Source organism: Esox lucius, chromosome 21 (genome assembly GCF_011004845.1).
Source record: "Esox lucius isolate fEsoLuc1 chromosome 21, fEsoLuc1.pri, whole genome shotgun sequence".
NCBI lineage: Eukaryota > Metazoa > Chordata > Actinopteri > Esociformes > Esocidae > Esox > Esox lucius.
In genome coordinates, this window is record NC_047589.1 from 32,006,404 (window position 1) to 32,021,537 (window position 15,134).

General features: G+C 48.3%; 1 protein-coding gene across 3 annotated transcripts in view; it reads left to right on the forward strand.

Annotated features, from left to right (window-relative positions):
- vipr1b (vasoactive intestinal peptide receptor 1b) overlaps positions 1–15,134 on the forward strand; it is an 88,769-nt gene that overhangs the window by 13,302 nt on the left and 60,333 nt on the right. For 2 of the 3 annotated variants that reach the window (XM_029116438.2, XM_010902359.4), the window contains exon 2: positions 11,562–11,652. In XM_029116438.2, the coding sequence (XP_028972271.1) occupies positions 11,562–11,652 (91 nt within the window). Of the gene's footprint in view, positions 1–11,561; positions 11,653–15,134 lie in introns of those variants that run through there. The other variant, XM_029116437.2, reaches the window with a different exon arrangement.

The window sequence follows — 15,134 nt, forward strand, 5'->3', positions numbered from 1 at the left end:
CCATACACACACACCCTACACACACACCATACATACACACCATACATACACACCATACACACACACCATACACACACCATACATACACACCATACATACACACCATACACACACACCATACACACACACCATACATACACACCATACACACACACCATACATACACACCATACATACACACCATACATACACACCATACACACACACCATACATACACACCATACATACACACCATACACACACACCATACATACACACCATACACACACACCATACATACACACCATACACACACACCATACATACACACCATACATACACACCATACACACACACACCATACACACACACCATACACACACACCATACACACACCATACATACACACCATACATACACACCATACACACACACCATACACACACACCATACATACACACCATACACACACACCATACATACACACCATACATACACACCATACATACACACCATACACACACACCATACATACACACCATACATACACACCATACACACACACCATACATACACACCATACACACACACCATACATACACACCATACACACACACCATACATACACACCATACATACACACCATACACACACACACCATACACACACACCATACACACACACCATACATACACACCATACACACACACCATACATACACACCATACACACACACACCATACACACACACCATACATACACACCATACATACACACCATACACACACACCATACACACACACACCATACATACACACCATACATACACACCATACACACACACCCTACACACACACCATACACACACACCATACATACACACCATACATACACACCATACACACACACCATACATACACACCATACACACACACCATACACACACACACCATACATACACACCATACATACACACCATACATACACACCATACACACACACCATACACACACACCCTACACACACACCATACATACACACCATACACACACACCCTACACACACACCATACATACACACCATGTATACACACCATACATACACACCATACATACACACCATACATACAAGGAAGGCAGGAATAAAAACATAGCACATGTAACAGCGTTGATGGAATATTCCAGTAAGGTGGGCCCCTAGTATAGCCAATTCTGTCTGTGGGGAGGTGTCTTATTTAAAATGTTCAGGGGTGGGGGTGTGGGGTGCTTGGTTAGGAAAGTATTTTTGAACATCTGTGTTTTTAGCCTCTGAGATCCTGTAGCTTTAAAATAACAGTGTCACATGTTTTCCTGATGTATGGAGGGCTCTTCTCAGCATCAAAACACACACACACACATTTTCAGAAATACAATCAACATTTTGTCCAGGCCAAGGTCCAGAACTATCAAGAATTGTACACATTTCCAGATGGATACGTTTATCTATCTACTGTAGGTCTTGTCCCATCAGATTAGATAACTAATATGTTGTTTTCAACTGGATACTGAACCCAAACTGATAAGGGTTGGTTATGGAGTTAGATATCTGCCAAAAGTTTAAGTGAGCATATATGAAATTCAACACTACTGTTGTCTGTTCCTTGAGGTTTAAGGCCGGGTGTCTCTGTAAAGCACTTTGTGACAACTGCTGTTTGTTTGATTGATTGATGTTGGGATCGTAAGAAAATCCATATGGAAATTGATATGATCGTAACAAAAAGTCATATGTAAAACATGAAATGTACAGTGGATATAAAAGTCTACACACCCTTGTTAAAATGCCAGGTTCTTGGGATGTAAAAGAATGAGACAAAGATAAATCATGACAGAACTTTTTCCACTTTTAATATTACCTATAATGTGAACAATTCAACTGAAAAACAAACTGAAATCTTCGAGGGGGAAAAACGATAAATAAAAACCTTACAATAACCTTGTTGCATAAGTGTGCACACCCTGTTATAACTGGGGATGTGGCTGTGTTCAGAATTAACCAATCATATTCAAACTCATGTTAAATAGAAGTTATTACATTCCTGCCATCATTTAAAGTGACTCTTGTCACGGCTTCGGGGTTTGAGGAGCAAGGAGGAGCAGGAGAAGGCGTGGTGGAAGGATATTTAATCGTATCCACTCGAACATATACAGCGTAAGCTGAACAAAGCGTAGCACAGCTCTACACACAGGTAGGGACAATCACACACAAAGACAGGGGGAGCAGAGGGAACATATATACCGGGGGAAACAGCGATGATGAGGAACAGGTGCACTAAACGAGACACAGGTGAAATGTATGATGAGACGGTGGTGTCAGAAGGCCGGTGACGTCGACCGCTGGGGCCCGCCCACTGCAGGGGGAGGTGAACCAGCAGAGGTCGCAGTTGTCACAGTACCCCCCCCCTGACGCGCGGCCCCAGCCGCGCGAAGACGCCGGCCTCGGGGCCGACCCGGGGGGCGCGGAGCAGGGCGGTCCGGCCGACGCTGATGGAAGTCGCGGACAAGGACGGGAGCCAGGACGTCCTTCACCGGAACCCAGCTCCGCTCCTCCGGGCCGTACCCCTCCCACTCCACGAGGTACTGGAGGCCCCCCGCCCGGCGCCTCGAGTCGACGATGGAGCGGACAGAGTACGCCGGGGCCCCCTCGATGTCCAGAGGGGGAGGGGGCACCTCCCGCACCTCACACCCCTGGAGGGGACCATCCACCACCGGCCTGAGGAGAGACACATGAAACGAGGGGTTAATACGGTAGTCGGGGGGAAGGCGTAACCGATATGTTACCTCGTTGACTCTCCTCAGGACTTTAAAAGGCCCCACAAACCGCGGGGCCAGCTTCCGGCAGGGCAGGCGGAGGGGCAGGTCCCTGGACGACAGCCAGACCCGGTCGCCTGGCCGATACACCGGGGCCTCCCCGCGGTGGCGGTCTGCAGAGGTCTTTTGACGGCGGACAGCGAGCCGGAGGCGGGATTGTACTGCCTCCCATGTGCCCGCTGCCCGCCGGAACCAGTCGTCCACCGCAGGGGTACCGGTCTGGCTCGGCGTCCACGGCGCCAGGACCGGCTGGTAGCCCAGGACGCACTGGAAAGGCGTCACTCCCGTGGAGGAGTGGTGCAGAGAATTCAGTGCGTATTCCGCCCACGGCAGAAACTCTGCCCACTCCCCCGGCCGGTCCTGGCAGTAGGACCGGAGGAACCTACCCACTTCTTGATTGACCCGTTCCACCTGCCCGTTGGACTGGGGATGGTAGCCCGAGGTCAGGCTGACCGAGATCCCCAGGTGCTGCATAAATGCCTTCCACACCCTAGACGTGAATTGGGGACCCCGGTCAGACACGATGTCCTCGGGCACCCCATAGTGCCGGAAGACGTGTGTAAACAGGGCCTCCGCGGTCTGTAGGGCAGTAGGAAGGCCGGGCAGGGGCAAGAGGCGGCAGGACTTCGAGAACCGATCCACAACGACCAGGATGGTGGTATGGCCCTGGGAAGGGGGGAGATCAGTCAAAAAATCAACAGAAAGGTGGGACCATGGTCGTTGTGGAATGGGCAAGGGGTGCAACTTGCCCACCGGTAGGTGCCGGGGTGCCTTACTCTGGGCGCACACCGAGCAGGAAGAGACGTATACCCTCACGTCCTTGGCTAAAGTGGGCCACCAGTACTTACCGGCCAGGGCGCGCACTGTTGGCCCGATGCCAGGATGACCGGAGGAGGGAGATGTATGCGCCCAGTAGATGAGGCGGTCGCGGACAGACGCCGGCACATACGTACGGCCCTCAGGGCATGTGGGCGGAGAGGGCTCGTCGCGCTGCGCTCGGGCGATGTCCGCGTCCAGCTCCCATACCACCGGTGCCACGATGCATGACTCCGGGAGCACGGGAGCATCATCCACAGGCCTCTCCTCCGTGTCATGCTGGCGGGACAGCGCGTCAGCCCCGACGTTCTTACTCCCCGGCCTGTAAGTGAGAGTGAACACAAACCGGGTGAAGAACATAGCCCACCTTGCCTGGCGAGGGGTCAGCCTCCTCGCTGCCCGCATGTACTCCAGGTTCCGGTGGTCAGTCCAGACGAGGAAAGGGTGTTTAGCCCCCTCTAACCAGTGCCTCCACGCCGACAGAGCTCGAACCACGGCCAGCAGCTCACGATCACCAATGTCGTAGTTCCGCTCCGCCGCACTGAGCTTCTGGGAGAAGAAGGCACAGGGACGGAGCGTGTTACGACACCCCGTCCGCTGGGAGAGGATGGCACCGAGCCCACAATCGGACGCGTCCACCTCCACGATGAACTGGAGCGACGGGTCGGGATGGGCCAGGACCGGAGCGGTGGTGAAACGGTGTTTCAGTTCCACAAACGCCCGCTCCGCGTCCACGGTCCACCTCAACCGGGTCGCCCCCCCCTTCAGAAGGGAGGTGATCGGAGCCGCGACCTGGCTAAAGCCCCGGATAAACCTCCTGTAGTAATTTGAGAAGCCTAAGAAACGTTGCACGTCCTTGACCGTGGTTGGGGTCGGCCAATTACGCACGGCGTCAATGTGAGGCTCCTCCATAGCCACACCTGTGCTGGAAAAGCGATATCCCAGGAAGGACACAGACGACTGGAAAAACAGACACTTCTCGGCTTTCACGTACAGGTCATGCTCCAGCAGTCGAGCCAGCACTCGGCGCACTAACGAGACATGTTTGGCGCGGGTAGCAGTGAATATCAAGATGTCATCAATATACACTACCACTCCTTCGCACAACAAGTCCCGGAATACGTCGTTGACGAAGGACTGGAAGACTGAAGGAGCATTCATCAACCCGTACGGCATCACTAAATACTCGTAATGGCCAGATGTGGTACTAAAAGCGGTTTTCCACTCGTCTCCTTCCCGGATACGCACCAGGTTATAGGCACTCCTGAGGTCTAATTTAGTGAAAAAGCGGGCCCCGTGCATCCTCTCCACCTCCGCAGAGATCAAAGGGAGAGGGTAGCGGAACGGAATGGTGATCTTGTTCAGCGCCCGGTAATCGATGCACGGGCGCAAACCACCGTCCTTCTTTTTCACAAAAAAGAAACTCGAGGAGACCTGTGACTTGGAGGGCCTAATGTATCCCTGTTCCAACGCTTCCGTAACGTAGGCGTTCATAGTCTCCGTTTCGGTGCGAGACAGTGGATACACGTGACCCTTCGGGAGTGCGGCTCCGTCAACGAGGTCTATCGCACAATCCCCCAGCCGGTGTGGTGGCAACACAGCAGCCTTGGCTTTGGAGAAAACCGTAGCCAAGTCCCTGTATTCGGGGGGAATGGGCACGGCGGGCGCACTGTCTGGACTCTCCACCGAGGTCGAGCCAACGGAAACACCCAAACACCTACCCTGGCACTTCCGCGACCACCCCGACAGACGTCGACTAGACCAGGAGATGACGGGGTCGTGTAGGGATAACCAGGGGAAACCTAAAACTATTGGGAATGTGGGTGAGTCGATTATGTGAAAGGATATGGTTTCACTGTGTTGGTTGTCGGTAACCAGGAGGAGGGGAACAGTGCAACTCGTGACCAGACCTGACCCTAGTGGCCGGCTGTCTAGAGCTCTCACGGGCAGGGGGGTGTCGAGGGCCTGGAGGGGTATGCGTGACCGCAGGGCAAAAGACTTATCCATGAAATTTCCGGCTGCGCCTGAGTCTACCAGCGCCTTACACCGGGAGAGCCGCGGAAAGCCGGGGAACCTAACAGGGACAGTGCACATAGAGAGGGAAGAGGTTAGTGGTGAATGTGCATGTGCTACCTGGGGTGATGCGGAAGTGCCCTGCCTGTCACCTCTTGACTCGGGGAGGGAGGTGCGGTGCGGCGCGGTTGTACGGCCTCGTTTCCTCTTGGAGGCACTCCGCACCTCTCCTCCCCTACACCTGCCCGACAGCGCAGCCGCCCCCAGGGCCATGGGGACGGCGGCGTCTGGTTGGCAGGGTGGAACGGGCGGGCCTCTTCCGGGACGTCCTCGGGCAGCTAGCAGGTTGTCGAGACGGATGGACATGTCCGCCAGTTGGTCAAAGGAGAGGGACACGTCTCGACAAGCCAGCTCCCTCCGGACGTCCTCGCGAAGGCTACACCGGTAGTGGTCGATCTGAGCCCGCTCGTTCCACCCCGATCCCGCTGCCAGGGTCCGGAACTCCAGAGCGAATTCCTGCGCCGATCTCGTCTCCTGCCGTAGGTGGAACAGTCGTTCACCCGCCTCTCTCCCTTCGTGTGGATGGTCGAACACGGTTCGGAAGCGGCGGGTGAAATCGGCGTAGCTGCCCTGGGTGGGCTGCTCGGTGTTCCAGACGGCGGTGGCCCACTCCAGGGCTTTTCCGGATAGGCAGGAGACGAGCGAGGTGATTTTCTGAGCCTCGGTCGGCGCAGGGTGCATCGCCTGGAGCGCGATGTCCAGTTGTAGGAGGAATCCCTGGCAGCGGTCCGCCGCCCCGTCGAAGTCCCTGGGCAAGGGGAGATGCAGTGCCCCCATGCTAGGCGGCGAGGAAAGGGCAGGCGGAGAAACGGCCGGTGCTGCGGGGGTCTGCTGGCTCAGCTCTAGGCGCTGTACCGCTTTCAAGATGTTGTCCATTGCCGCGCCTAGGCTGGCCAGCATTGTTGAATGTACTCGGACCGCCTCCGCAACACCGACCTTGCCTGTGGCTCCTGTAGGCTCCATATCCTTGCTGTCTTTCTTGGGTGTGTGATTCTGTCACGGCTTCGGGGTTTGAGGAGCAAGGAGGAGCAGGAGAAGGCGTGGTGGAAGGATATTTAATCGTATCCACTCGAACATATACAGCGTAAGCTGAACAAAGCGTAGCACAGCTCTACACACAGGTAGGGACAATCACACACAAAGACAGGGGGAGCAGAGGGAACATATATACCGGGGGAAACAGCGATGATGAGGAACAGGTGCACTAAACGAGACACAGGTGAAATGTATGATGAGACGGTGGTGTCAGAAGGCCGGTGACGTCGACCGCTGGGGCCCGCCCACTGCAGGGGGAGGTGAACCAGCAGAGGTCGCAGTTGTCACAACTCTGATTAATCACAAATAAAATTAGGCTGTTCTAGTAGGAGTTTCCTTAAATGTTGCATCTCAGATCAAAACCCATGATCCGCAGAGAGCTACCAAAGCATCAGAGGGACCTCATTGTTGAAAGATATCAGTGAGGAGAAGGGTGCATAAGAATTTCCAAATCATTAGATATACCATGGAACACTATGAAGATAGTCATCATCAAGTGGAGAAAATATGGCACAACAGAGACATTACCAAGAACTGGACATCCCTCCAAAATTGATGAAAAGACGAGAAAAAAACTGGTCAGGGAGGCTTCCAAGAGGCCTTCAGCAACATTAAAGGAACTGCAGGAATTTCTGGGAAATACCTGGTGTTTGCTACATGTGACAACAATCTACCATATTCTTCATATGAATTGGCTATGGGGTAGGGTGGCAAGACAGAAGCCTTTTCTTTCAAAGAAAAACATCCAAGCCCGGCTGAAGTTTGCAAAAACAAACATCAAGTCCCCCAAAAGCATGTGGGAAAATGTGTTATGATCTAATCAAACAAATGTTGAACTTTTTTTCCATAACCTTTTGTCCATAACACCATGCAGTGAAGCATGGTGGGGGTAGCATCATGCTTTGGGGCTGTTTTTCTTCAGCTGGAACGGTGTGGTCAGGGTGGAGGGAATTATGAACTGTTCCAGATACCTGGCAATTTTGACACAAAACCTTCGGGCGTCTGTTAGAAAGCTGAAGATGAAGAGGAAGTTCACCTTTCAGCACGACAATGACCCAAAGCACACATCCAAATCCACAAAAGCATGGCTTCACCAGTAGAAAATTAACATTTTGGAATGGCCCAGCCAGAGCCCAGACCTGAATCCAATTGAACATCTGTGGGGTGATCTGAAGAGGGCTGTGCACAGGAGATGTCCTTGCAATCTGACAGATTTGGAGCGCTTTTGCAAAGAAAAGTGGGCAAATATTGCCTGGTCAAGATGTGCCATGCTAATAGACACACACTCCTACCCAAAAAGACTGAGTGCTGTAATAAAATCAAAAGGTTCTTCAAGTATTAGTTTAAGGGTGTGTACACTTATGCAACCATGTTATTGTGAAATCTTTGTATTATGTTGTACTTCAGAATTAAACTAGATCCGTACAAGAAGACATATTAGTCTGCCATCGTAACAATTTCATGCTATACAGTGGATATAAAGTCTACACAGTGGTGTGTAGACTTTATATCCACTGTATATGTGTTTTTTAGGTGTGTGTGTGTGTATCTTGTTGGGTGTGTAGACATTTTATATCCACTGTAAGCATGAAATTGTTACGATGGCAGACTAATATGTCTTCTTGTACGGATCTAGTTTAATTCTGAAGTACAACATCTCGATGTGGAGTTTTGGCAGTTTCCTCTCGTAACCAGGATTTTACGGGATGAGTGCTAATATAACAAGCAGAGGCAGTGTAGACAACAGGAAATCAGGGAAATCGGAAATAGTTATCCTGCAAGATTTCAATTTAAAAGTCTCTTTGTTCATGCATGCATAATGAAAACTGATCTTCAAGTGCGTAATCCATGTGCATAGCTAGCCCAGTGCTGTACCATTGCCTTGCGATTCCTGATGTCATGTTCAAAGTAAAAGTCCATAGCTGGTTTTTCATACTGCATAATGATATTAAACCAGTAGGCAATCATGCATTTAGGCATTAAGTAAAATATTTGTGTGTGAAAATGACATGGACACAGAATAGCCTTGCACAGAATATCTGTCTGAGCTGCAAAATATAATTCAGTGATTTAGGTCAAAATATTCCTTTAAATATTACAGTCTGGCATGTGCTATTTAATAGCTGTTTTCTGTCCATCATATTTATGGCTATATATGGCCTAGAACCTCTGTAGGGATTGCATAACATATTGTTTTATTCATTCAGTATTCATTCAGTTATCATTTCACAGCAGCAATCCAGGGGAAAAGAACCAAGACTCATAAAACAACACTGTTTGAGTATTTGGTACCATATCAAGTATGTAGACCTACACAATAATAAAATGTCTAAGTTAAAGTGATTTTTTTTATTACAAGTGAAACTTGTGCACAAATAATGAACAATGGTCCAACTTATTGTTGCCAGCTTTACAATTTTGAAGAGCTATGTTCGGGACATATCTTTGCAGATGCCAGATTACTGTCAAAAGTTTGTAGGTAGAAAAATTATTCATACACAAATTAATGGAGACCTAAAGTAAGAATTTACTGTGTAAAAAGTCATAGAAGGATGTTTGTACGTTCACAGATGTTTTACATATAACTTTTTTTTACGATCATACCGAATTTACAAATGTTTTTTCTTACAATCCCAACAATACATTCGCTTAGCCTTTTGGCAGTGAATTATTTAACCTCTGATGTTCACTTCATTAATGTTAATAAAGCAAAGCAGTGTTAGGAGAGAGCAAGAGAAAAAAGACCATTTCAATGTGGTTAGCTATGTTAAATGCAATATTGAGGTTCCTTATTGCTAACACCGACATTTTGCCTTAAAGCACATGCTCGTGTGTAGCTGTTAGCTGTGAGCATGGCATGGCAAGTGAGTTTGTAGTGGTCGGCAGTACTATAGTGGTTAGTAGTGGTCTGCAGTGGTCAGTAGTGGTTGGTGGTGGTCTGTAGTGGTCTGCAGTGGCCAGTAGTGGTCGGCGGTGGTCAGTAGTGGTCTGCAGTGGTCAGTAGTGGTCTGAAGTGGCCAGTAGTGGTCGGCGGTGGTCAGTAGTGGTCTGCAGTGGCCAGTAGTGGACGGCGGTGGTCAGTAGTGATCTGCAGTGGTCAGTAGTGGTCTTCAGTGGTCAGTATTGGTCGGCGGTGGTCAGTAGTGGTTGGCGGTGATCAGTAGTGGTTGGTAGTGGTCAGTAGTGGTTGGCGGTGATCAGTAGTGGTCGGCGGTGGTCAGTAGTGGTTGGCGGTGATCAGTAGTGGTTGGTAGTGGTCAGTAGTGGTTGGCAGTGGTGGTGATATATAAAGAAACAGCAGTGTTTTCCTTGGTGTTAGCTAGTGAGCCATGTTTTATGGTAACAGAGGAACATGTTAGCTGCCCAGGGGAACCCCTGGATTCATAGGACAGCGGTTTAACCAGAACATGGTTGTACTGGAATGAAAGCATACCCACTCAGTTGTCCTATCTTTAATACAAAGTCTCTGGCTGTGTTTAGTGCTTTGTAAATAATTAATTGTGACCCAGCGGCACTTTGGGACTGAGTCCATGTAAAAGACCTGGCTGCATCACATAGATTGCCTGCTGTTTTTGTCCTTCACTCTCCTGTCCTCTGCCCCTCTTCTCCTCTGCTGCTTGGCCCTGATTCCTCCCCTTTACAGGAGCATGTGGAGGAGTAGCCTGCTTCCCTACTCATTCCCTCTCTTTTTTATCCTCTCTTGTTCTCTTTTGTATTAACCCTCCTCCCCCTCATCTCATATTCTCTCCATTCCTTTCCTTTTTCTCCATCCTCCATCCCTCCTTATCTCCCTCAGTGCTGGGTCTCCGCTGACCTTCTCCGGCTGCTCGTCCACATCTTCATGACTGACCTCTGGGGCTCCACCAGAGCCTGTCAGCTTGGGTTTGTCAGTGTCTGTTGACATAGTTGAACAGTTCTGCTATTTCTCACTGGCTGTTCTCATTTCCTGATCCAGTGCCATGACATCATGCTTGTGCAGCCACATAGATATGGAGGATCTAAGAGCTGCAGATGAGTGACAAATTAAAGGAAACAACTACCTAAAGTGTCTCAGAAAGGTGTTGGTCCACCTCCAGAACAGCTTCAGTGCACCTTGGCGTACTGTAGGTCATAGTCGGTCCAAAATCTCCCACAGGTGTTCAGTTGGTTTGCGATTTGGTGACTGAAAAGGCCATTGCATTTGATTCACAACAATAACATACTGACCCAACCTTTCAGTGGCCTCTCGTGGAGCCCCGATCCACTCGTGTCCTATGGATGGGGGCCTTGTCATCCTGGAAGAGATACAATAATAAACCCTCTTTCAAAGTCACTTAGATCCTTTCCTTTTGTCATCTTGATCCAAAATGGAGGTGAACTGTGTCTGCTCAGGATTTATTTACAGGCCGTAGAGCATTATAGGATGTTAAATGCTTAATTGTATCATGCAGTATACCTGTATGGAAGCATTTGCATACCACCACTCATATATTTAGGCTTTTCCTTTAATTTGTCACCTATCTGTATAGGAAAGGAGAACAGAAAGATGTAGGAGGAGCAGTAAGAGAGATGGGAGGAGCAGGGAAAGATATGGAAGGAGCAGACAGATAAGGGAGGACCATGGAGAGATGTGAGAGGAGACAAGAGAGATGTGGGAGTAATATATTCTGTAGATTAACGTCTCACATCATCCCTCTGGGTAGTCTTGGCTGGACACTGAGAGGAGGGTCTCAGCTCTCTAAACAGCAGATCACCATGTTTGAATACTGGACACAGGGAGGAGTGTTTTCATGCTCATCTAGATTACTAACCATCTGTTTTGGGTTCTGCAGGTTTGGTGTGCCCAAATCTGTGATGTGGTGAGTGAGATCCAGCTGGAGAGAGAGCGCTGCGACAACAAAACCTCAGGAAATGTCACAACAGGTAATTTACCCAGAATACATGTATTTTTCCCATACTGTTTTAAAACAATAAACAGAACATAATGAAACAGCAAAACCACAGTACTATAGTATGCTGGGCAGACATAGTGGACGTTGGGCAGACATAGTGGACGTTGGGCAGACATAGTGGACGTTGGGCAGACATAGTGGACGTTGGGCAGATATAGTGGACATTGGGCAGATATAGTGGACATTGGGCAGACATAGTGGACACTGAGCCGACATAGTGGACGCTGGGCAGACATAGTGGACACTGAGCCGACATAGTGGATGTTGGGCAGACATAGTGGAAGCTGGGCAGACATAGTGGAAGCTGGGCAGACATAGTGGACATTGGGCAGACATAGTAGACACTGGGCCGACATAGTGGATGTTGGTGAGACATACTGGAAGCTGGGCAGACATAGTGGAAGGTGGGTAGACATAGTGGACATTGGGCAGACATAGTAGACACTGGGCCGACATAGTGGATGTTGGTGAGACATACTGGAAGCTGGGCAGACATAGTGGCTGTTGGTCAGACATAGTGGAAGGTGGGCAGACATAGTGGACATTGGGCAGACATACTGGAAGCTGGGCAGACATAGTGGCTGTTGGTCAGACATAGTGAAAGGTGGGCAGACATAGTGGACATTGGGCAGACATACTGGAAGCTGGGCAGACATAGTGGCTGTTGGTCAGACATAGTGAAAGGTGGGCAGACATAGTGGACATTGGGCAGACATACTGGAAGCTGGGCAGACATAGTGGCTGTTGGTCAGACATAGTGGACGCTGGGCAGACGTAGTGGACATTGGGCAGACATAGTGGACGCTGGGCAGACGTAGTGGACATTGGGCAGACATAGTGGACGCTGGGCAGACATAGTGGCTGTTGGTCAGACATAGTGAAAGGTGGGCAGACATAGTGGACATTGGGCAGACATACTGGAAGCTGGGCAGACGTAGTGGACATTGGGCAGACATAGTGGACGCTGGGCAGACGTAGTGGACATTGGGCAGACATAGTGGACATCGGGCAGACATAGTGGACGCTCTGCCTCAGTTGCATTAGGTGAAAATCACAAAAACACATCAGAATCTCCATCTCAAACTGATATTTATTGACTGTAGTTATGGGGATATTGCTTACAGTTTTTCTCAGTTGCTTTAGTGCTTTTTTTACATAATCTCTAACATTTTTTCGAACAATTTGTACAAACTGCAATATACAATAGATATGTTTCTAAAGCTTGTCAGTCACTAAAAATCATTAGTACATCTCATAAAAAGTAAATATTCATGCCAATGATCATGTCAGTGTCATCAGAATGATAAGTCATTGAGTCATTGTTCACGAACAAGGTCATCAAAATGTTTAGGCATGTTGTCTATGTAACTGTGTACTTAGACAGTATTACCTGATGTAAACTTAGGCTGCAGTTTAGATGACAGGTACTGTATTGAAAATGCACAAGGCTGCATTTATATGGCATATATCAATTTCAACAGTACTATTGACATACTACTGAATGTGGGTTATTGATTGAAAGAGACTGGACAGGATTTTGTTTTTCACAGCTTTTACAGTTTTTCTCAGTCACATTGGTGCATTTCTTAGATGAAAAGTGCAATTCTTGACACTACTTGTACAAATTACAAATCATCTAGTCACTTGTGCACATCATTAAAGCAATTTCTTATTCCTCTGAACAAATTGCAATTGTTTTTGTACGTATTGCAATTGATAATGTACAAGTGTCAGCTTTTTTCAACAATTGCTCATGTCATGTTGATCAAACTATAGTAGATGGTTCTCTGTTGAATAGTCTTACCCCTCAGAACATCTAGGCATCAGTTCCTTGCATAAGCCATTACACGCAAAATTGTTGAACTATTTGTCATTAACTGTCAAGCATAGTCTTACACATTTCTATTAGTCCTTTTGCTATGGTACCAGTACATACAGATAAAACATGTATCTATGTAACTACTTTACAGCAACATACAACACCCAGCATCTACTCAACGTTTTAGAGACTCTCTACAGGGCTCTCATCCCTGACGATGAGAGGGGTCTGTTTAGAGAGGATTTGCCAAAGTATGTGGTCATTTGTGATAATGTGAGTTTCCATCGATCAAACAACATAAGGCAATAGTTTGTGACCCACTCGAGGATTCTCATAGAATTCCTCCCATCTTATTCACCATTCCTTAACCCAATTGAGGAGTTATTTTCAGCATGGAGGTGGAAGGTGTACGATCGTCAGCCACACACACAGATGACCCTGCTGGCTGCAATGGATGCAGCTTGTGAGGACATCACAGAAGACCCCTGCAGAGGATGGATAAGGCATTCCAAAAGATTATTTCCATGTTGCATTGCAAGGGAAAATATCCGGTGTGATGTGGATGAGAATATGTGGGCCGACAGACAGGAACGTCTGGATGTGTAGAGACAGCACTAGAACAGTGCTGTGGGCAAAGTAGTGCCTTAGGGGTGTTTCCTGTGTATCTTTCTAATTTTTTTTTTTTTCTTTGTGCCCCTTGTCTTTTTCTTACTGTAATTTTTTTTCTTTTTTTCTTTTATAAAGCAGTAAAAGCTGTGAAAAACTAAATCCTGTCCAGTCTCTTTCAATCAATAACCCAGAAACAGTAATATGTATACTCACCTAAAGGATTATTAGGAACACCTGTTCAATTTCTCACTAATGCAATTATCTAATCAACCAATCACATGGCAGTTGATTCAATGCATTTAGGGGTGTGGTCCTGGTCAAGACAATCTCCTGAACTCCAAACTGAATGTCAGAATGGGCAAGAAAGGTGATTTAAGCAACCGAGGTATGCAGCAAAGCATTTGTGATGCCACAATACCCACAACCTTGAGGCGGATGGGCTACAACAGCAGAAGACCCCACCGGGTACCGCTCATCTCCACTAAAAATAGGAAAAAGAGGCTACAATTTGCACGAGCTCACCAAAATTGGACAGTTGAAAACTGGAAGAATTTTGCCTGGTCTGATGAGTCTCGATTTCTGTTGAGACATTCAGATGGTAGAGTCAGAATTTGGCGTAAACAGAATGAGAACATGGATCCATCAAGCCTTGTTACCTCTGTGCAGGCTGATGGTGGTGGTGTAATGGTGTGGGGGATGTTTTCTTGGCACACTTTAGGCCCCTTAGTGCCAATTGGGCATTGTTTAAATGCCACTGCCTACCTGAGCATTGTTTCTGACCATGTCCATCCCTTTATGACCACCATGTACCCATCCTCTGATGGCTACTTCCAGCAGGATAATACACCATATCACAAAGCTTGAATCATTTCAAATTGGTTTCTTGAACATGACAATGAGTTCACTGTACTGAAATGGCCCCCACAGTCACCAGATCTCAACCCAATACAGCATTTTTGGGATGTGGTGGAATGGGTGCTTCGTGCCCTGGGTGTGCATCCCACAAATCTCCATTAACTGCAAGA